This window comes from Rhineura floridana, chromosome 1 (assembly GCF_030035675.1).
Source record: "Rhineura floridana isolate rRhiFlo1 chromosome 1, rRhiFlo1.hap2, whole genome shotgun sequence".
Taxonomy (NCBI): Eukaryota; Metazoa; Chordata; class Lepidosauria; order Squamata; family Rhineuridae; genus Rhineura; species Rhineura floridana.
Window position 1 is genome coordinate 150633828 of NC_084480.1, and position 22373 is coordinate 150656200.

At 44.0% G+C, this 22373-nt stretch overlaps 1 protein-coding gene across 1 annotated transcript in view; it reads right to left on the minus strand.

Moving 5' to 3' along the window:
- Positions 1-21372, minus strand: part of LOC133389610 (transient receptor potential cation channel subfamily V member 5-like) — a 47107-nt gene extending 25735 nt beyond the window's left edge. The window contains exons 1-3 of the mRNA XM_061637587.1: positions 20510-21372; positions 4604-4701; positions 1218-1340 (exon numbers count right to left, since the gene is read on the minus strand). Coding sequence (XP_061493571.1) covers positions 1218-1340; positions 4604-4701; positions 20510-20814 — 526 coding nt within the window. The 5' untranslated portion in view covers positions 20815-21372. The remainder of the gene's footprint in view (positions 1-1217; positions 1341-4603; positions 4702-20509) is intronic.
- Positions 21373-22373: the final 1001 nt, after the last annotated feature.

Here is a 22373-nt window from a genome sequence, read left to right on the forward strand (position 1 = left end):
TTAAACACTCAAGGACCCATGTTTTGGGCATGTTGCTCTGTGAAATGCTAACAGACTTAATAGCAGCATGCATCTAAGCTGGTAATTTTTTATTTTTTAACAAAGTCTGAAAAACTTGGTGACAAACATAAACAGCAGATATTGCAAGCAAAGGCTTTGTTTGCAATCAAAGCCAAGACTCAAAAGTCAAACTTGCCTTTAGATTAGCGGCATCTCTTAATCTTGTGATTGGAATTCTCATCATCTTTTTTTAGCCTCACAGCCACGGTGAGCCTCAGTCTGTGCCAGGGGGTTAAAACAATTTCCCCAGCACTTTTCCCCCCACTGAAAATCCCATCCCATCCCCTAAAGCTGTGATTTGCTGCAAGTGCACCTTTGGGGGCAAATAAGAGCTTTGAGGAATGATACAGGGGGAGTGCTTGAAGCCCCCTCTCATCCATATCCAGACTGGAGCCCCCACGGCTGTCAGTTTAAAAGAAGAAGACAATTCCAATCCAAGAGTGACCATATGGTACGGCAGAGCTATCCTCCTGACACTGGCATTACTGCGCCTTACCTGAATGGGGCTGCGGTTGGGGAGTGGTGAGGCTACATAGACACTCCATCAGGAGCACTAGATTGGCTCCACCAGTGTACCAGCACAGCCTCGATTTCACTCCCACCCTGAGCCATCCAGGTAAGCTGCAGCGATGCTGGTGTCAGCAGAGAGCGGCTTCACCCCTCCCCATGGGACACTATTCTCCCAACCACAGGATTCCATTCAATACCTAAGGTTATGTCTAATCTGACCCTCAGGCTCACCTAAGGTCACCATTACCCGCAGAGGCTGCAATCTTCATTGGGCGAGGAGGGGGAAGCTTTAAGTCTCTGTTCGACACCACTTTTCCACATCCAAAAGTCACACACACAGAGCTGCTTTTAGCCCCATGTGAGAAAAAAATATGTTTATGTGCAATATGTCTAGAATGATTTGTGCCAAGTATTGGGAAATTTTGGAAGATTACAACTGTGAAAATGACCTGAATATACTATTATGTCACAACTTAGGGTTGTTGAGAACCTTTTATCAGCTACTAGAAGAATAGGAGAAATTTCAACTCACTGTCATGCATTCATTTTGTCTCACGTGCAAATACTGTAATTATTAACCTTTTTATGCAAGTCCCAATATGTAATAAAAAAAAACTAGCTCAGCCTCTTATTTTGATAGTAATTACCTTCATAGAGATCTGATGTCATTTTCTCATTGATGAGTTCTGGAGCTACCTCCAGGAGAACCTCTGCAGCTTCTGTGTTATCATAGAGAGCAGCTATGTGGAGGGCCGTCTCCCCCACAGCTCCTGCACAGAATAAGGAAAACACAAAGGTCAGCTAAGAATGAGCTGCACTTAGGGCCAAGCTGTTGTTATTGTTATTATTGTCATTGCCATTAAATTTATATCCTTCCCATTCTTCCAAGGAGCCCAGGGTAGCAAGTAGCCAGTGACAAATCACTAAGCACATCTTGAAAACAATTCCAACACAGATGCAGACTGGAAAAGATTTATATTTATAAGGCTTGTTGGAAGAGGAAGGTCTTGAAACAGGAACCAAAAAGACAACTGAAATGGTACCTGCCTAATATTTAGGGAGAGGGAATTCCAAAGGGTAGATGCCACAACACTAAAGGCCAAGCTAAAGCTAGACATCGTGATAGGTGACTATGTATTCAGACGCCTGACCTGTTCATATTTAAAGCTGTGGTGGGTGGATGAAAAGGTCTAATTTTTATAATAAAAAAAAGTGTTTGAGTGCATTTATTTATTACATTTATATACCGCCCCATAGCTGAAGCTCTCTGAGCGGTTCACAGCAATTAAAAACATTAAAAACAAATATAAAATTTAAAAACACATTTAAAAAAAAAAAAAAACAATTTAAAAACACAATTTAAAAAATTAAAAACAATTTAAAAACACATGCTAAAATGCCTGGGAGAAGAGGAAAGTCTTGACCTGGCGCCAAAAAGATAACAGTGTTGGCACCAGGTGCACCTTCTCAGGGAGATCATTCCATAACTTGGGGGGCACCACTGAAAAGGCCCTCTCCCTTGTTGCCACTCTCCCAGCTTCCCTCCAAGTAGGCACCTGGAGGAGGGCCTTGAATGTTGAGTGTAGTGTACGGGTGGATTCGTATCGGGAGGTGTTCCATCAGGTATTGTGGTCCCAAGCCATGTAAGGCTTTATAGGTTAAAACCAGCACTTTGAATCGAGCTCGGAAACATATAGGCAGCCAATGCAAGTGGGTCAGAATCAGTTTTATATGATCGAACCGTCTGGTCCCTTTTACCAATCTGGCTGCTGCACTTTGCACAAGCTGCAGTTTCCGAACTGTCTTCAAAGGCAGTCCCGCGTAGAGTACATTGCAGTAATCTAACTTGGAGGTTACCAGAGCATGGACAACTGAAGCCAGGTTATTCCTGTCCAGATGGGGCATAGCTGGGCCACCAACCAAAGTTCGTAGAAGCCACTCTGTGCCACCGAGGCTACTTGAGCCTCAAGTGACAGAGATGGTTCTAGGAGAACCCCCAAGCTACAAACTTGGTCCTCCAGGGGGAGTGCAACCCTATCCAGGACAGGTTGGACATCCACCATCCAGTCAGAAGAACACCCACTAACAGCATCTCAGTCTTGTCTGGATTGAGCCTCAGTTTATTAGCCCTCATCCAGTCCATTGTCACAGCCAGACACCAGTTCAGTACATTGACAGCTTCACCTGAAGATGAAAAGGAGAAATAGAGCTGTGTGTCACCAGCATACTGATGGCAACGCACTCCAAAACTCAAGTTGACCACACCCAGCGGTTTCATGTAGATGTTGAACAGCATGGGGGACAGAACTGACCCCTGTGGAACCCCATACTGGAGAGTCCAGGCTGCCAAGCAATGTTCCCCAAGCAGCACCTTCTGGAGCCAACCTGCCAAGTAGGAGCGGAACCACTGCAATGCAGTACCTCCCACTCCCAACTCACCCAGTCTTCCCAGAAGGATGCCATGGTCGATGGTATCAAAGCCGCTGAGAGATCAAGAAGAGTCAACAGAGTCACACTCCCCCTGTCTCTCCCAACAGAGGTCATCATACAGGGCGACCAAGGCTGTTTCCGTGCCAAAACCAGGCCTGAAACCAGACTGAAATGGATCCAGACAATCGGTCTCATCCAAGAGTGTCTGGAGCTGGCCTGCAACTACTCGTTCAAGGACCTTGCCCAGGAATGGAACATTTGCCACCAGCCTATAGTTATTAAATTTTTCTGGGTCCAGGGAGGGTCTCTTCAGGAGTGGTCTCACTACCGCCTTTTTCAGGCAGCCAGGGACCACCTCCTCTCGCAGAGAGGCATTAATCACCTCCCTGGCCCAGCCGGCTGTTCCATCCCTGCTAACTTTTATCAGCCAAGAAGGGCAAGGATCCAGCACAGAAGTGGTTGCACGAACCTGTCCAAGCACCTTGTCAACGTCCTCAAGCTGTACCAACTGAAACTTATCCAAGAAATCGGTACAAGGCTGTGCTCTGGATACCTCGCTCAATTCACCTGCTACAACACTGGAGTCTAAGTCCTGGCGGATGCTAAAGATTTTATCCTGGAAGTGTCTAGCAAATTCATTACAGCAGGCCTCAGATGGTTCTACCATGTCCTTGGGGCCAGCGTGTAATAGCCCCTGGACAATTCTGAAGAGCCCCGTTGGGTGGCAGATTGATGATCTGATAGTGGCAGCAAAATATTGTTTTTTTTGCTGCCCTCACTGCCCCTAAATACAGCTTACTATAGGCACTAACCAGTGTGTAATTGCATCCACCAGGAGTTCATCTCCACCTGCACTCAAGCCGTGTCCTATATTGTTTCATGGGTCTCAGCTCTGGGGTGTACCATGGAGCAGTACGAACTCTACACAAGCAATCATATTATTATATGTATTGTTGTATTTTGCTACTGTTTGATTATTTTTGTTTACCTTTGTTGGTTTGATTTTATTGTTTTATTGTATTTATATATTCCTGATTGCTTTATTCTATGTACACCGCCCAGAGAGCCCTTGGGCTTAGGGCGGTATATAAATTAAATAAAATAAATAAAATAAAATAAAAAAATGTCAACTGCCCAGGTCATTTGTGTATTCCACAGTTTGGCCAGGGTTTCGACAGGAGTGCCAGCCCTATCAGCTGGAAATGATGATGAAGTTGAGCCTTCTCTTCACTCCCTACACTCCATTGCTTCAGGCACTCTTCTCCCAACTCAGTTCCCTTCTGATAGAGGTGGGCAGGCAGGAAAGTGTCTAAGCTGGGGTAGCCAATGTGGTGCCCTCTAGATGTTGTTGGACTACAGCTCCCAATATCCCTGGTCTTTGGTCATGCTGGATGAAGCTGATGGGAGTCATAGTCCAATGGCATCTAGAGAGCACCACACTGGCCACCCTGATGACAGGCAAGAGAAAAGGGAAGGTTCAGTTCCTCTCACACGTATGTTCTCTTTTGTTAATTTCTTTTAATGTGGCTCTTGCTGGTCCAAGAAAATTCTCCCATCAGTGGTTTATGCACTGCTCTCACTGGTAGGGAAGAAGGACAAGTACCTCTTTGGAAAACATCACAGGAACCATCTGAAATAAATTTCCTAATGGCCTGGACATTGTTCTCCTTTGCAGCCAGGAGAAGTGGAGACTCCCAGATCCTGCAGGCAAGAAGAAACAAAGAAAATAATTATTCACATTTTGCTCCAGTGAGGATCAACATTACTTATTTGTGCTGACAGAAGATGCTCTCCTAATAAGAAGGGAAGGAAAGCTATGATTGGGAAGGCACGATCCTAGGTTATTTGCTGAAATCCAGAACCTTGCAGAGGGGAGAAAAAAAACACAACAATTGAGTGAAGAGATTCTATCAGCTTGTGCAGTGTTTATCTCAAACCACATAGGGGCAGCACAGGGACAATAGAAAGATGCAAATTATAGCTGTAATTTGTCACAACACAGCAAAGAAGCATATTAGAGGCTAGCAAATTTATTGTGGCATGAGCTTTCCTTTCAAGTGCCCAGTTTGTTAAATAAAAAAGATGGGAGCTAAACCACAAATTGCATCCAAAGTGGATTGTTACACACCAGAAATCATTGTCATTGGCTGTGTGGTCAGTCATTGTGACATGAGTAATAATTTAGTAGCTGCTTAGGTAAGAATAGCAGCATGATAACCTTTAATTCTAAAGACATCACCAATAAATGTGCAATTAAACTGTTCTACTATTGAACAATACTCCTCTGACTCTGCTTTCTAATTCTAAATGCAGGGAACAAAAGGCATTACAAGTTCAGGCAACTTGGAGGAATTCTACCACCCATTCTGTCCAGTTCCACAAGGATACCAAGTAACTGGCTCCAACTAGATGGGGAATCTTAGCAGAAGAGGGTCAAGGATAGTCAACAAGATGGAGAACTTTAACCCCGTAGAAAGACTGCGGAGGGGGTTGGAGGAAGCCCACTTTTCTTGTAACCAAAAGTAATTGGAGCTTCATCCCACTACAAAAACAAAAAGAGGGATCCACCTTCTTTTTAACAAAAACCAAAACATTTTATTTACATAGTGTTAAAGTTTTACAACAAGCAACAGAAAAAAAGGCAAATAAAACAAGGTTCTACTCCTAGGGGTCCTGCTTCCCGCATCGGAAAAGCCCTGACTGTTAATAGTTAACAGTCAATCTAGATAATAAATGAATGAAGTATACACACACCAAACATGGATAACATGGCCTCTTAATGACTAGATAGAGCTGGTCTCATCTCCCTTAGACTTTTTCCCGAATGTGTTATGGCCCTGAACAAAGCACTTCCTTTTGAATGCAAGCCATTTTCAAGTAATAATATTTATCATATAAGATAGCATTCTACATCAAACTACGACTGAAGATAGGGCTCCATTTTCTGACAGGGGCCTCAAATTTCCTAATACCACCTGATACAAACAGAGACACCTCTTAAATCCATCACTGACTAGTTCCTTAGAATGTGTCTTATTTCATCTGCCACAGATGTTGTCCATCTAATACATCTTTCCCCAATATGAGCATCTTGCACAGGATATAAAATAAGAAGCTGCTTGTTTTTTTGCTGTGCAGCACCCTGGTCCTCTAGACACAAGGATTTAATCTTAGAAATGATGTTATATGAAACAAAGATATAAGTCAACCATACTACCCCCATTTTGGGATAAACAAGAATAATGGCTTTTTGTTTTATCCAGAAACCCTCCATTTAGGGAATGTCTGTCTAAAATAGAAGAGAAGTTGCTCGTTTTTGTTAATAACCTTATCTTGTTAATGTTTGTCTAGGAAAGCTGCACCCTCTTTTTATAAAGGAATGAATTTGCTCATTGTTCATTATATCTATCTATCCTTGCTTTAACCCCTCCCCCCCACAAAATCTCTGTTCTTGGAAATATATCCTCAGTTCCTGTAATATTTGTTCTAAATTAATCTAAATTTGTTTGGCTTTATGATTTATTCATTTTGGGGGGAGTATAAACATTTAAACAGATAACTGGCCTAATTGCAGAAGTATTTACTATTTCAGTTTGCATTTAGGTACTTCCTGCTTTGTTGAATAAATAGACTGAAAACCCACTGGGCAGGGTCTATTTTTTATGTGTTGTACCACACCTTGTTTTGGGGTGTAGCACTAATAATAAATATTATTATTTTAAATATTGGGGAAATCACTGGGATTACTAGGACCACTAGGAAACAGACAAAACCAAACCATGAAGGATAAACTCCAGAAAGGAAAACAAACAACCTACGTAGGGGTTTATATAATCTAATCTGTGTGCTTTCTCACCTAGATCTTTTTCAACTGAACACATTCTTAGATCGTGTGTGCTTTATCAGATATTGTGGAAATTATTCAAAGATATGATTACTGTGGCTCAGAGTAGGACAGAAGGAGTATAAAGGGCTAAGCACGGAGTTGTGGTCTCCCTGTGTGAGCTTTATATACTGGTGCTCGTGTATACAGTAACTGGCTGTTGAGTTACCCCATATTTTATGTTATGCCATGGCACAGCAGTTGTTGGTGTGGGACTGACTATCTGTGATTCCCTCTGCTTCTCACTGAAGTCAATGAGAAAGGAATTCTTTGATCCAGGCCCAGGGCTGGTGTTCTGCTGTCAATAGTACTGTAGCTGTGGCCTGAAGGATGGAAGTGCGCTTCTCCCTTATGCCATGCCCGTTTCTCCCATGACTCCACTCAGTTTTGCCAGTGCATCTGGACAGTTCTGCTAGCATCTGTGGGCAGCTCCACTGGTATATCTTGAGTTCTGCCAGGATAGAAGAGCTTCTGTCTAATCCTACAGATACAAAGCTGGCAAATTTTGAGTATAGGACTGCTCCGATACTTAATCATATAGAACAAAATTATGGACAACAAATTATGCATCACAGATCATATCTGTTATCTTTGCTACCATATATTATTTGGAAGCAAGTAACTGTTGGCATTATATGCTCCACTTTTAGCACTATCATTTGGCTCATAGGGCAGGAGGGGTATAAAGCACTAAGTGTGGAGTTATGGTCTCTCTGTTTGGCTTTATGAAGGGAAGGGGAGCAAAACAAAAGAAGACTTTTAAAAGTATTAAGAATTAATGCTGTCACTAGGCTGTTTTGTGATATGTGCAACATGCCCTTGCTTCATAGTTCCCATCTCCAAAGCTCCTCCTTGTGAGCTCTAAGTACGTGTAACCCATGATGTATGCCCTATTCATTGCATGTTTGCCAAGGGCAGGTGTGGATCCAAAGGGCTGGTCAGCCCATGCAGAAGCCAGGCTATTGGCCTATGCAGCACTCCTCAGGAATGGCTCAGCTGCACCTAGAGGGGCCCTTCCTACTTGGTGTCTTGGGGGGTTGCTCTCTGCTGTTGAACCACAAGCCGTTCCACCCGGCTAAAGCTCCTCCTGAAGCCCCTGTGCTCCCAGCATCTGTGACTGGGTGATGGAAGGTGGGAAGAGATATCTCCCATGATGCATCTGTCTGGTGCTGTGGCTAAGTGGTTAGGGAGCTGCTCTGTGGAGCTTGCAGTATAGGTTTGAGTCCCAGGAGCTCCCCCTCTTTTGCCCAGGCATGCAGAACGTGAGTAGAGGCATGTTCCTCCACCACCCATTCTCTCTAGTACAGCTTGAACTCCCATCTCCTGCTTCCCAACTCCATGCGCTCTGTGGCTGGAAATTGATGCTGTCAGCGTGTGTCTGTGGCTCCCATTTTTAGGCATCTTTTTGGTTGCTTGGCAAAAGTCTTTCCCTCCCTGGATGTGTCTTGAAACCTTGCCCCAGAAGGAATGTGTGCCATATATAGGCCTCATGCCAGGGGGCTCTATGGTGCGTTGTGTTGCATGGGCTCTCCTGCTTTTCTTGTGTGTGTACAGTGCTCCAAAACAGTGGTTGCAAGCCATGTAAGGGGGCTTGAATTCCTGCCTGGAAGAATGCCTGGGGATTGTCAGGAGGGAGATCATCATGACCTCAGCAGCACCCCAATGGATTGGAGATGTTCTAGAATTATTTTGTGTATTGCGTTGTGATGCATGGAGGTCTGCCGGGGACATGCCTCCATCATCATGAGATCGCTATCCCCCTTTCTGTGGGGGTTCTGGAAGTGTTTCCACAGATGTTGTAGGTGGGGTGTTTTCCCCTCCTTTCCCGGGCTGAGCAGATATAAAATATGGCAGCTGTTCTGCTGGTGCAGCATATTTATTTATTTATTTATTTATTTTTTATTCGATTTATATACCGCCCACAGCCCGAAGGCTCTCAGGGTGGTGCACAACATAGGATAAAACACAATAAAATCACAAAACAGTAGAGCGTAAATACCAAACAATAAGCATACCTCCACCCCTGACATAACTAGGATTGCTCTGTGCATCTTATTAAAGAACTATGGAGCTAAACTTTAGAGGCCTTTTACAGAATATTTTTATTGAGTCCATTTGTGTCAAGAAGGGAAGCAATTCCTCCAGAAAGCTGTCAGGATGTCTAGAGTTTGGCACCCGATTTAAGGTTAATTAATAGTAGGCGTGGGAGGTGATTTTTGATGGGATGATAGCCTGAAGAGAAGGTTAAACTTCTTCTCTCCCAATGCTCTGGTCCTGATGAAAATCCCCCACATATGCTTTTTTTAAAAAGAAAGCATTAATGTATTTTGTGATGATGCATTTAGTGCCACATGTAGTCTGGCCCTAACATTCTTCATGTGGAAATTGTAACTGGGATACATTTTAGGAAAAAATATATTGATTTATTGTAACTCATTATTAATTTAATTTATACCCTGCCTTTCAAGGTGTAAAATAACCTATTGAGGTAGGAGGGATGGGGTTTGTGTCTATGTTTAAAAACATTTGGGCCCCAAATCAACAGCAGAGTTAGCAGCTCTGCAATTTGTAGTAAACCTGACACTAACCACTGAGATGTTCCATCTTTAGGCTCCATCTGTGCTATACTGTACATTTAAAGCAGAATGGTTTAACAATCAATCCCTGTACCTAGGGAACTCTGGGAATGGTAGTCTATGAAGGTAATAGGGGTCTCCTAAGAACTCTCAGCACCCTTAATAAGCTACCATTCCCAGGATTCTTTGGGGAAGCATAACTGTTAAAAGTGGTATAATACTGCTTTAGGTATATAGTGCAGATGAATTTCCACATATGCACAGAAGACGTTTTCTGCATACTCGAAAGCATCGACTGACTCCTTGTTCAGCTTCCTGGCACCTCACCAGACAAACTCTTTGGCACCATCATATAAATTACTATAAACCAGGATTTTATTATACAGTGTTGCACTCTTCCTGGAGCAATTAAAATCATTTGCCCCAAAAGCCAAGTGAACTGAATCGGAAAAACAAAAACAAACTCTGACATCACAGACAAGCAGCACACCTCCAGCGGCTAGTCCATGCCTAGAGCCTGGGAGTGAGAGAGCAGATGTACTGTTACATGGGGCCACACCAGGTTTTTCCTCCCAAAAGCAAAAATTGCACGTTGCTTGCACAGGAAAGGGAGCACCAGAAGTAGGAATGTCAAGTTTCCCAAGGCTTGGAAGGCAGAACCTGGTGATGCTCTTTTTTTTGTTTTTGTTTTTAAAGAAAGGTTTCAAGTCTCTCCTTTTTCAGGAATGGGGAACCTGTGTCTTTCCAGATGTTTTCTGAACTCGGACTCCCATCAGCCCCTGCCAGTATGACCAATGGTCAGGGATGATGAGAGTTGGAACCCAGGGTGGCAAATAAAAACACGAAAACATCTGGAGGGCCAAAATGTTTCCCAATCCCTGTTGATCTCAAGTGCAAATTCGACCCTTTCCATCTTCAATTTTCAAGATGTATTTATTGTGCTTCCCAGTTATTCTCTCTTACATGACAGATGTTGGCTTGGTTCACATGAGATGCACAAGTGTGGGGGCTTCCAGAGAGGAGTTTGCAGTCACTTTGCTCCTCCCTAGTCCTTTCTGCTGCCACGTCATGCCCAGCGAAGCCAAGGTTTGGCTTAGCGTGTCAAGTGAACCAGGCCACTGCGGTTGGAAGAACATGCTAGGGAAAGGCAGCTTTAACATCAGGATGAGGGAGAAAGTAGAGGATGCTCACCCCCCACCCCGGAAATAGCCCTCCTCTTCACTTCCTCTGTCTCCTCATCCTGAGCTTCACCTCCTTCCCCTTGAGGCCCTTAGAAGAAGGAGCCTTAAGATCTTCTACTCTGGCAATTCTAACCAACAGCTTTTGCCATGGGCAGAGATCACAAATTGGCACAAATACCAATTGACCTATTTCAGGAAGCCTTGTTGTCAAATGCCATTTGTCTTCAAAAGCAAACATACTCTTCTCATTCTACTGTCAATGGATTAGTAGTAAAAAAAAGAAAGAAGCCTGGCTCAGTGTCTCGTTTTAGAAAAAACAAATCTTTTTTAAAAAACAGAATTGAATTTACTAGCATATGGGCAAAAGTTTTCAAACTCTGAGGCCAGGCTGATAGAAGATTGTCAAGTCAGTCCTCCTGGGATACATTTATAGAAGCAGCAATGCCAACACTTACTGGCCTTGACTCTGCCTCATTCCACGTCCCTGGCCCACAACCACGAAAAACAGCAAGAAAGGAAAGCCTCAAATAGGTGATGGATCTGCAACAGGAACATTTCATCAAGCCCCTCAGCCTCATTCTGGCAACCATTAAGCATTTCCACAACATAGACCCAGAGGTTCAGGCCCAGCTCACCTCTTGTCCACCCATGCCTAAGAAAGTAGAAATTCAAGCATACACCAGGGCTTGCGATTTGTCTCACTTAAGACAAACAAGAAGTTGTAGCCAAGGTTTGTTCTTCGCTTATTGCTGGCGATTTGTCTGGGGGAAACAAACCATGAAGCCCACTTTGTATATAACACTAAGCCAAACCATGGCTTAACTCTGGGTAGCGCAGCAGCAGGAAGGCTGGGGGAAGAGCAAAGCAGCCACAATTTTTACTGTGAGTATCTGCATGATTGCACGTTGTCACTTAGTATTATGCAATAACTGTTCCAGTGCATTTTCCATAATAATATTGCTTGGTCCTGAGGCAGGTATCCATCAACAGAAAGTTGCATTTTAGGGAAGGCCCATCTATCAATTTGAACTTCAGCCCAGAAATGAATCATCTCTAGTTCCAAGTGTCGTGTCGTCTACCCCCTGCTGACAACGTGGTGTCTCACAAATTTCCTGTGACCCAGAAACAGGCCCCACAGGTGTTCTAAACAGCCAAAACCTGCAGTTTAGGGACAGCCTTAATATCTCTAGTGGCCCCCAAAACCAAATGCAGGCATGTCAAAGGCACCTGTGAAAGTGAATAGGTCAATGATTGTTCACATAGCCATAAAACCTGAAATAAATAAAAGTAATTGTACTGATGAGTTACTAATTATAGAAACTTTAAAAGGTTGCTGTTTGATGGCTAAGGTAACCATCTTGCTTACTTGCAGAAATTCCTCTTCTCTTTCCCAAGGACAATCTCCAGCTAGAACCATATTGCTGCAGTTAGGAGCATGCTGGCTTTTCACTGCAGACTGAAGTAGGATGATTGTCTCCCAGACTCACCTACTGGTTTAATTGTCCAGAATAAACCTTTGCTGGAGTCCCCAACACTTGCCAATGGCTAAATCCACTTATCTTTTCACACAGATATTTTGAGGAGGCCAGGGAGTGAGCATGGTTATTTTGCCACTTCTGCTGAACTGTTTTATTGGCTTAATATGTTATTTAAATTATGTTTAAGTTAATTGTTTTGTGGATTTATCACATGATTGTACCACCTTATGAGATGCAGGGCAGTGTATACATGTAAATAATAAATAAATAAATACAATAAACAAAACACAAACAATGCTGGACTAAATGGACTTTGATTTGATCCTGCAGGGCACTTTTTATACACTTAAGCAAAAGTGCACATTCAGGATCACTTAACAGGTAAGTCATTCCTAATCAGTGTTAAGTAATCCTGAGTACGCCCTTTAAAAAAAATAAATCAGTAGACCATCAGCTCACCCCTGTGTGGTAGACAGAGAATGGGGTAGGGTAGATTAAGGAGACTGGAACACTATTCACACCATACATATGTTCTCTGGGAACAGGGTGCGACTGTTAAAACACCCCAGCAACTGTAGCTCTGTGAGGGGAATAGGGCGTCTCCTAACAACTCCCAGCATCCTTCACAAACTACACTTCCCAGGATTCTTTGGGGGAAGCTGTGACTGTTTAAAATGGAATACAGTAAATATATGGTGTGAATGTGGTAGACCCAGATCTCTGCTTGGTGACTGAACTCATTATGGGTCCAGCCACTGCCTCTCAGTCTAACTGTCCTCACAGGGTTATTGCAATAATAAATGGCAAGGGGAAATACATATCCTAATTGGCAGAACACAAATTAGCTTTTGTAGACCTGTGATATGTACTGTAGAATACCACTAGAGTAACACTATCTCACTCTTTGAACTTGTCTTATGGTACACTTACCAAGAAAGTGGTCCAGCATTGTTTTACACCCTGTACCTGCCTACCACTCCTCAACCTGTGCTTCCATGAGTATTATTATTACTGATTATACATCACCCTTCCACTAAGGCACACAAGGCTGTTTACAGTGTGTCACCCCCCAGGAGAGCTACTCGAAATACATAAAGTAAGCTTTATAATTTAATGTTAACAATGATTAATAATGCAGTTGGCAATTTTAGTGGCCGTGTGTTTTACACACTGTATCTTATTTGTCCTCTCCTCCCATCAGATGGGTCTTTTCCATTCCCATTTTACAGATGGAAAACTGAGGGCAGAACTAGATTGTACAGGAAACATGGAGGTTTTTCCATTCTATATCTCTCCCTCATAATACCAAACGGACATTACTGTGCTGCCTGTTGCTCTTCTTCATCATGAGCTGAGGGCACTGGGGCTGCGCACACAAACAACATGACACATTACGAGGAAGAAAGTGGGGGAGACACAGATTGGCAGCAAATCTGTGTCTCTTCTGTAATGTCTGGCTTACCTTGAGGCAGAGATATATTCTCCTCATTCACATGTAATGCTAAGCCAAACCATGGCTCAGTGTAAGTGAGCAAACATGCAGGCTCCTGCAGAGGAGATCACAGCTGTTTTGCTCCTCCTCAGTTATTATTTATTTATTAAATTATATCCACCCTTCCTCCTAGTGCTGCTGCCCTGAGCTACAGTTTGGATTAGTATGTTGTCTGAACCTGGGCAGATGCTTTCACTCTCCCAGGCAAACCACAAGCTTTAAACTATAGGACAAACCTTGGTTACAGCTTGCTTTTGAAGGAGAGAAGCCAGGAGCCCAGGTTCTGATGCTAAGCCACAACACAGCTTAGCACAACACAGCAACAAAACAACTGGGGGAATGGAACACAGGGGCCATGTTCTCCTCTGTGAAAGCCCATGAGTTTGCATGATAAACCATGGTTTGATTTAGCATTACATCTGAACCGGTCAGTTCATGACTGCAGTGGGATTTCTCTTTATCTTCAAGTCCCCAACTCTGTCCACTGAGTAATATGATTATCTCCCACAATTTTTACAGACAGAGGCTACCACAAAATAAACACCTGCTGTGCCCCACCCAAAGCAGCCATCAGTTTTTATCTACTTCTAATAACCAATGGAGGATAAATTGTACTCATTGGCTTACAGATTAAAGGTTCTCCCTATCTCTTCACAAATTCCAGGCTGACCCTGTTCTAAAGCATAAAACAGACGATTTTGTGCTTACAAAAAATCATAGGAATCCTTACTTTAATTGCTTTGTAAACTCTTCAAATGGAAAAAAATAGATATGGGTGAGACTAAAGAGAACTAACCAGCCACACCACAAATCCTTGTAAACTAACACAAATACGTGGCACTGCCAAGATACGCAATGGCGTGTAAGGCTTCAACAGTGTAATGATTTTTATTGCCATCAGTATGGAATTAACTGATCTTGGCTTTGTGTTAGGGAGCTCATTCCAAACTCACAACTATGCAACCCCATGCTGTATAAATTTAATTTAATAACTTGATGTCTTTAGCCTGGTCTATACATGCAACAGAATGAGGGGCTGGAATCCTGAGGTGATAGGGTAGAATGCAGACTACAGGTGGAGGAATGCCATTTTATAAATTCTCTCCTGCTTCAAACTTCCTGGAAATTGAAAACCACACAACAGGCAAGGTTTGACCTAGAATCTCTGTTGCTAGATTGTTACTTGCAGGAGGGGGTTTGGAGGGAGTATTCAAAACTGGTGTCCCTCACATACAGTCTAAATGGGTATAGTCCACTCCACTGCCTTAGCATCCTACCATTTAATTCTACTAGACCTATGCTGCACTGTTTTAAACAACTCCAGAATCATGTCTCTTATACACATTTACATCCTGATTCCAAATACAATTTTCCTTCCAAGTATGGCTGTGCATAGAACAGCAGCCATAAATAATTATCAGGAATAAGTCTCATTGAACTGAATAACAGTTACTTCTGAGTTGACATGGTCAGAATTAAGCTGCAAACTGTGCAATCTTCTGAGGAGGTATATAACAGTACAGGCATCATCAGCCTATAAGCAAAGATATTACATCATTACTTCCATAGCTTTCAATACCACATATCATGTACAAGTGATTAAGAACACAAGAGCCTCTTTTCTGGTTCAGACTAACTGAGCCCAGTATCCTGCCTCTGGCAGAAGACAATCCAGATGGCCTAACACTAATTGTCTTGTAAGCATTCCCTACTGTCACCATTGCTTCTCTCCCTCATATTTGGTTTGGACAGAACAAAGGTATTTAAGATCAAATCCACATTACCCTATCCTCACCATCCTAGTCTTTGCACTGGCCCCTGGGGGATGTCAAGCCTGTGAATTGCTGGGTACCAGGGTTGTGGAGTCGGTACGCCAAACCTTCGACTCCGACTCTGACTCTATTTTTCTACTGTTCGACTCAGACTCCACCCAAAATTGCTTCCGCCTCCACAACCCTGGAAAATGCTATAAATGTCTTTTTAAATTGGAAGCTCTCATAGGAGCATTTTTATCGCTGCCTGAGTATGCGCTGATCCTGGCATCACAGCATTTGTCTTCATCTGGGTCCTGTGTCATACACTGACACACAAAATGTTTTTCATCTTGAGTTATGGTGAAATGCTCAACTACAGCTGACTTCATGGGAAGCTTCTTTGACATTTTGAATTTATATTTTAAAAAAAATTGTCAATCAAAATTTATTTTGAAGCCGGAGTCAGAGTCGGTACATTTCTACCAACTCCGACTCCACCCAAAATTGCTCCCGACTCCGACTCCACAGCCCTGCTGGGTACATGGAGATTTTCAGAGAAAACAGCAATGCTGCATGCATCAAGATAAATGTAAACAACGTCCAGGGTTAGGAAGCCTACTAACTGTGTGAAGTACTCAGAGGCAGCTCTTCCATGAAGAAGTGGCTGCTTCAAGCAACAGTTTTATGGTACCATTAACAGCAGCAGAGTGAGATAGACACAGATCTGATTCATGGTGCATATACACTACCAGCAAGCCCCAGGGAAATGGACAATAGCTGCCTAGGAGCTCCATCTTGCTCTTCAGTAGCTCCTGTTAGTTTCATTGAGGCTCCTGCAGTGCAGACAACCATCTTGACACATTATGCGCCATGCCAATTAATGGGAGAGGAGTGTCATTCGGATTTTCCACCAAAGCACCAAATTGGCTTGGACCAATCACAAAGGTACTTCCAAAGGCTACTGCTACTCTAGAACAAGGGTCTACAGACAAGACACTCAGACTTGGATGCTTCATTTTGGGCTTATAGGGACTTCATGGTTCAGTGCATGTGTGTTGCTGATGCAAAAAGATGTTCTGCCTGAAAGGTTTAACTAGTCATTATAGCCTACAGATGTAAAACATTTTCACACAATTCATACACACAAATTTATTTGATTTAACTGTCCTCCACAGAAAACCAGATGCCAGGGAGAACAGTAGGCAAAACCCTTTCACCCTGATTTCTAGTTTCTATGTGCAGGGATTCTTTTTTTTAACAGATTGGAGGAAGATTCAGTCATACGAATCCCCAATTGCAATCTGAAGTGGTACAGTGTATATCTAAGGCACAGGTTTACCACCTCAAGAGGAACAAGGACCATGGCTGTAACCTACTTGGAATAAATCTTGTTGAATTCAATGGGACTTACATCCAAGTAAACATGATCAAGCTACACAACATTTTTTCAAATGACACTGAGGACTCTAGTGTGTAATTTGTGTTTATTGATCCAGAAAGCAGAAAAGAGCCACTTTTAAGTCAAATGTATGTTCTAATAATGTAGATTTTTCATTGGGTTTATAAATAAGAAAATTTCTAAAATGATTCCTAGGGGGATTTCTCAAGTAAGGCTCAAATTAGTCTGTGGTGAATATAATACATTCAGTTCAAAAATGGTTTTCTCCACATTTGATCTTTATATTAAGCACATTCATTCATGGCACAAAACAAATGAGAGGGAAGGCTTCAAGTTGCTTTTAGTGTCACCTATGAACAAGACCAACCCAAGTCATTTTTATGCCTAAGGAGGTGTTTCCTCAAAATGGCACTCATACCCCAAAATGGTACTTATGGAGAATACAATCCAGTGTGCAGTTCTCCTACACAAACTTCACTAAAATGAATTCAACTGTGCAAGAGAATGGCCCTGTAACGTCACATCCATATATCTCCCACTTCACTGCTCTGAATTATGCCCCAAACCTGCCATCTGAGGCAGCCACCTCAGTTTGCTTCACAGCAAGGCTGCTTTTGCATGTGAAAGCAACATTCATTATCTTTCTGAAAATGTCCTTAAAAATTAGATTCTTAACATGCAAAAACACTCAACAATCAAGGCCAAGGCTGTTCACCATTTACTGACAGATAATCTCTGGCATCATTTTAAAGGCTCCCATGCCTCAGGATGGAAATTCAGTATCATTTCATCTTTTGCAAAGCCCTGGAAAAGCCAGAGAATTTGCATCCCATCCTTCCCCAAGAAGCAAGTGAAACTTTGGCCAATAGAAACATGAAGGAAAAAAATGGTGAGGAAATCATTGCTGGCTGGTCCTGATGTTCACCCAGAGCTGGCTTTACCATAAGGCAGAGTCACCTCAGGCGATAGTTTTTGAGCAGCATTAAACAGCCAGTTATTGACTTCATCATGTTTTCTTTTACAAATAAGTTTTGAAAAACTTGAGCATGTCTGTCTTTACACTCTCATCTGTTAAAATAGAATGATTTAAGGGTATCAAACTGATTGCTGAAGATTATAGAGAAGAAATGACTTAAATAATAGTGTACTTCATCAGAGCAACATGCACAACTGCGTGCCACAACACATGTTTTGATCAGATGCATATTGCTGGGGTGTGGGATGGTTTGCACGTATATGTTGTGTCACAGATGCAAAGGTTGCCTTGGGTCAACCCTGGTTTGATTAAGTAAATATGAATGCAACATAACTAATTTTAAGAGGAATAAAACAGAAGCTGATTCTGTTATACCACCTCCTCTTTTTTTAAAAAAGAAAATTAACAGGACAGCATGCTCCAACTGTCCTTATCTGCAGGGGACAGGCTCCATTTTCTGGTACCTTTGCTAGCAAATTATTGTCTCAATTTTGTCTTTTGGAGTGATTTGTGGGAATGCATTTATCACTGTGAGTTGCTAGTTTTCAGTTTCAGTCCTCTCTCCCTGCTCTCTAGCAGTTAAGCCCCTCTGTAGGAGCAAGCACATTTTGACTCTAGTACATGAAAATGAGTGCGCATGCATAGACCCAAAGGGCATCCTTTCCACCAACCAACAATTTCTTATCCAGAGAGTAAAAGTGTGTTTTGAGTTGGAGGCAGTTTTTCTATAAGTAGTACAACTCTTGTGAGACAGTAAGAGTTCTTAAGTCTTTTACTGCTGAATTGTTGTTTTTATTTTCTAAAGAAAACTGTTATGAGCAGTGCAGCAATGCACCCTGTTTCAGAAGTCATTGAAGACAGGCTGCCATAGAGAAAATGAATACAATGTACAGGAGACAAGAACCTCAGGCAATGAACTTTGGTGTGAGAACTGTTTGTGTTACAAGTACATGGGTGATCCTATTTCCATCTGAGGAATGTCGGAAGGTATAATCTGTGAAACACCGCTTACCTCCTGAGGCCAGAAAAGGGAAGACAATAAGCGTGTGTGCATGTGCGGGGGACGGAATCATCTTAAGAAGGTGTTTTTGGAGCAATGGTGACTGTCAGGAACATTTGTGTGTCTGCACAATTCACTCTACATATTCAGGGCAATACAATAAAATAGATTCTATTACCACCCAGAATTAAGTGAGTCCATTATGTATGGGACATGGCATTAATATGCCTATTTATTGTTATATTTGTGCTGATAATTAATGCATTAATATGGTTAGCATGAAGTATAAGCAAGTATTCACAACACATTTGCAAAATACATGGGACTGGCTCCCCACTTTTTGCCATTTAATTAGTATATATCCATACAGATATCTAATTAACCAGGGAGCCAGTGGTTAGTGTGTTGGACTAGGACCTGGGAGACTAGGGGTCTCCAGTCACCATTTCTCAGCCTAACCTATCTCACAGGGTTGTTGTGCGGATAAAATGGATAAAACCTAAAACCTTCAGTTCCAAAGGCCTGCCAGAAGAAAAAAGTCTTTAGCTGTCGGCGGAAAGACTGCACAGAGGAGGCCATTCTTGCCTCCCTAGGGAGGGAGTTCCAGAGCCTAGGGGCAGCCACCGAAAAGGCCCTATCTTGTGTCCCCACCAGTCGCACTTGTGAAGGTGTTGGGATCGTGAGAAGGGTCTCTCCTGAAGATCTCAGGGCCCGGGCAGGTTCATATAGGGAGATACGGTCTGACAGATAGCCTGGACCTAAGCCGTATATGGCTACCTATACTACCTTGAGCTCTTTGGAGAAAAGGTGGGATAAAAATACAATAAATAAAATATATTCCTTCAACACACACACACACACTCACTTCTTCCCGCAGCGGAATGGATCTTGGGCCAGTCACCATTTCTCAGCCTAACCTATCTCACAGGGTTGTTGTGAGGATAAAATGGAGAATGGGAAACCATGTACACTACCTTGAGCTCTTTGGAGAAAAGGTGGGATAAAAATACAATAAATAAAATATATTCCTTCAATACACACACACACATACACACACACACTAAGAGCCAAACTAGTCTTGATGTCATTCATGCAATTAGCAATTGCATGAACATAAACAGCACATGCAGTGGCCCAATCCAGACTGGGACCGTCATGAAGTAAGATGGGTTTTAACTCTGTCCCCTACTGTGGTTTCTATCTGGACCAGCCTCTCACATCTGTTTGCATTGGAGGACGAGGACTTTCCCATTTGCTCCAATGGGTGCAGCCTCCTAAAGCACTAAGCAAAGGAGGACAGATTCCTCTGAAGAATCCCTGGTTGTGGTGGTGGGATTCAATTAATTCGAATGTGCTGAAGAAATTTGAATCTGAGGGCTAATCCACATATGCAGCAGAATGAGATGATAGAATCCTGAGGTGGTTCAGTCAATTTACAGCACTTCAGACTATAAGGGTGGGGATGCCATTTTTGAATGTTCCCACATTTGTTTGTTTTTAAGTGCTATTAGTGAAGGAAAAAACCCTCCAACAACCTTGTATATCAGAAGGAAATATCCAAGCCCACTCAATTCCCTGCTGTACTAGTTTTCTAGCTGCAAGGCGCAAACATAGCTGCACAATGATAAGTGGTACCCCGAGCACTTGTATTCTGAAGTGATCGCAGCAATCTACGCTACCACTTCATTCCCTGACAGGCAGGATTCCCAGCGCGTGCGAGAAAGATACAAGGCTGAGTAAAGCGCCCGCAACAGCATAACCGGCGGTTACCTTTTCTGCTGCAACAGGTGCATCTCGTCGATGCTCCGCTGGCCGCGGCCGCCCCGGCTGTCATCCGGTCGTAAGGTACCACTCAGCCTCTTCCAGAGAGCGCCCAAGGGGCCGTTCTCTCCAGGCACGGGCACCCCCATGGCTCCGCTTCTTTCCTTTCTTCCTTCCTTCCCTTTGGCAGCCCAACACAAGCAGTAGCGGTAGAAGCAGCAGGCGTCGCCTCGCAGGAATCCGGCGCCGGGGTGTCTTGGCGTTGCCCACTCACTTCGTCTTATGACCCTGCTCTGAACGCGGCCGGCGACCATTTAGTTTTTAAAGCGAAAGAGAGAAAGAGCAGGAAGGTCCTTTCCACCGACCGCCGCCAAAGCCCTGAGCTCGCTCTCCCGCACAGAGCTCAGCGCCGCAGGGGCGTCGAACCGCGAAACGCCCCGCAAAACGCCGAGCGAGGCGGCGGCGGTAGAAGCCGAGGACTGGTTTGGGTGCCGCGCGTCCCGAGCGGGCGCCCTCCTCGGCCTTAGCGAGCGTGATTCTTCCTTTCCAATCCCCGAGGCGGCTTCGCTCCTTGTTCCCCTTTGGCGTTGGAAAGGGCCAGAGCTGAAGACACGCTTGTCGCCGTGGTCCTGGCCAAGGAAGATATAGGGGCAGGCGAGGGAGGCGGCGGGTCAGGGGAGGACACGCCCCCTCCCGCTGCTGGCCGTGGGTCAAGGAGTTCCTGGCCGGCCCGCCGGGGGCTTACCTCTATCTGGGGCTGCCTACGCGCCTCCACGGAGGGCATATTTTTACGCACGTCAAGGACTTTCTCTCAAATATCGGACGGTGGGGACAACCACAGAGCTGTGGTCCTCATCTTCCGAGTTACGCGGGTCCCGAGCAACGTGTTTTTGGTAACAGCACCCACCCACCCCTCTTCCTCCTCACTCCCCAGCCCTCGCCCTGGTGAGAGGGAAAGAGAGGAAGAGGAGGAAGCAGCGACTCCTCGCAGGAGCAGCCTGGGACAGAGGATTGGGCCCATTGGGCCAGGCTACCCAGAGTGAGCCCCCTTGCAGGAGGATCTTGCACAGTGGTGTAGTCGTCCATGGTCTTAAAGGTAAAGGTGTCCCCGCACTTGTAGTGCGAGTCGTTTCCGACTCTTAGGGTGACGTCTTGCGACGTTTACTAGGCAGACCGTATATATGGGGTGAGATTGCCAGTTCCTTCCCCAGCCTTTCTTTACCCCCCAGCATATGCCCTGTACTCATTTTACTGACCACGGATGGATGGAAGGCTGAGTGGACCTCGACCCCTTTTACTGGAGATTCAACTTCCTCCTTCCGTTGGAATCGAACTCCTGCCGTGAGCAGAGCTTCGGCTGCATTACCGCCGCTTACCACTCTGCGCCACGGAGGGTCTTTCCATGGTCTTAGGGGGGTGTCTTAGGGTCCCTATGTCTCCAGCATCCTATGAGCCAATCAACATGAAAGGAGAGTGTGTTAGCCACTGAGAAGGGTCTTCTAACATGCTTCCTTGTCCTTTCTGGCTGATTGGAGCCAGTCAGAGTGAAAGGAGGTGAGTCAGCCATGGAGAAGGCTCTTTACAGTAGCTAACATGCTCCTCTTTCGTGCTTATTGGCTCCTAGGGATGTCTGTTGTTGTGGGAGATGACATTAACAAGGATTTCATTCTCAACCCAGCAGCAAAAAAGAGGGAGGGGTGTGGCTGTGACTGTCATGAAGGGACTGCACTTCTGAATTTGCCACACTACTCACCTTGCTCCTCTGCCAAGTGCACCACCTGCACTCTCTCTCTAGGTGGTGTTGTGATGTGGATTGGGCCCAGCAATCTCAGTCCTTCCCCAGATTCCACTGAGGGGGCGAGAGAGTAAAGCA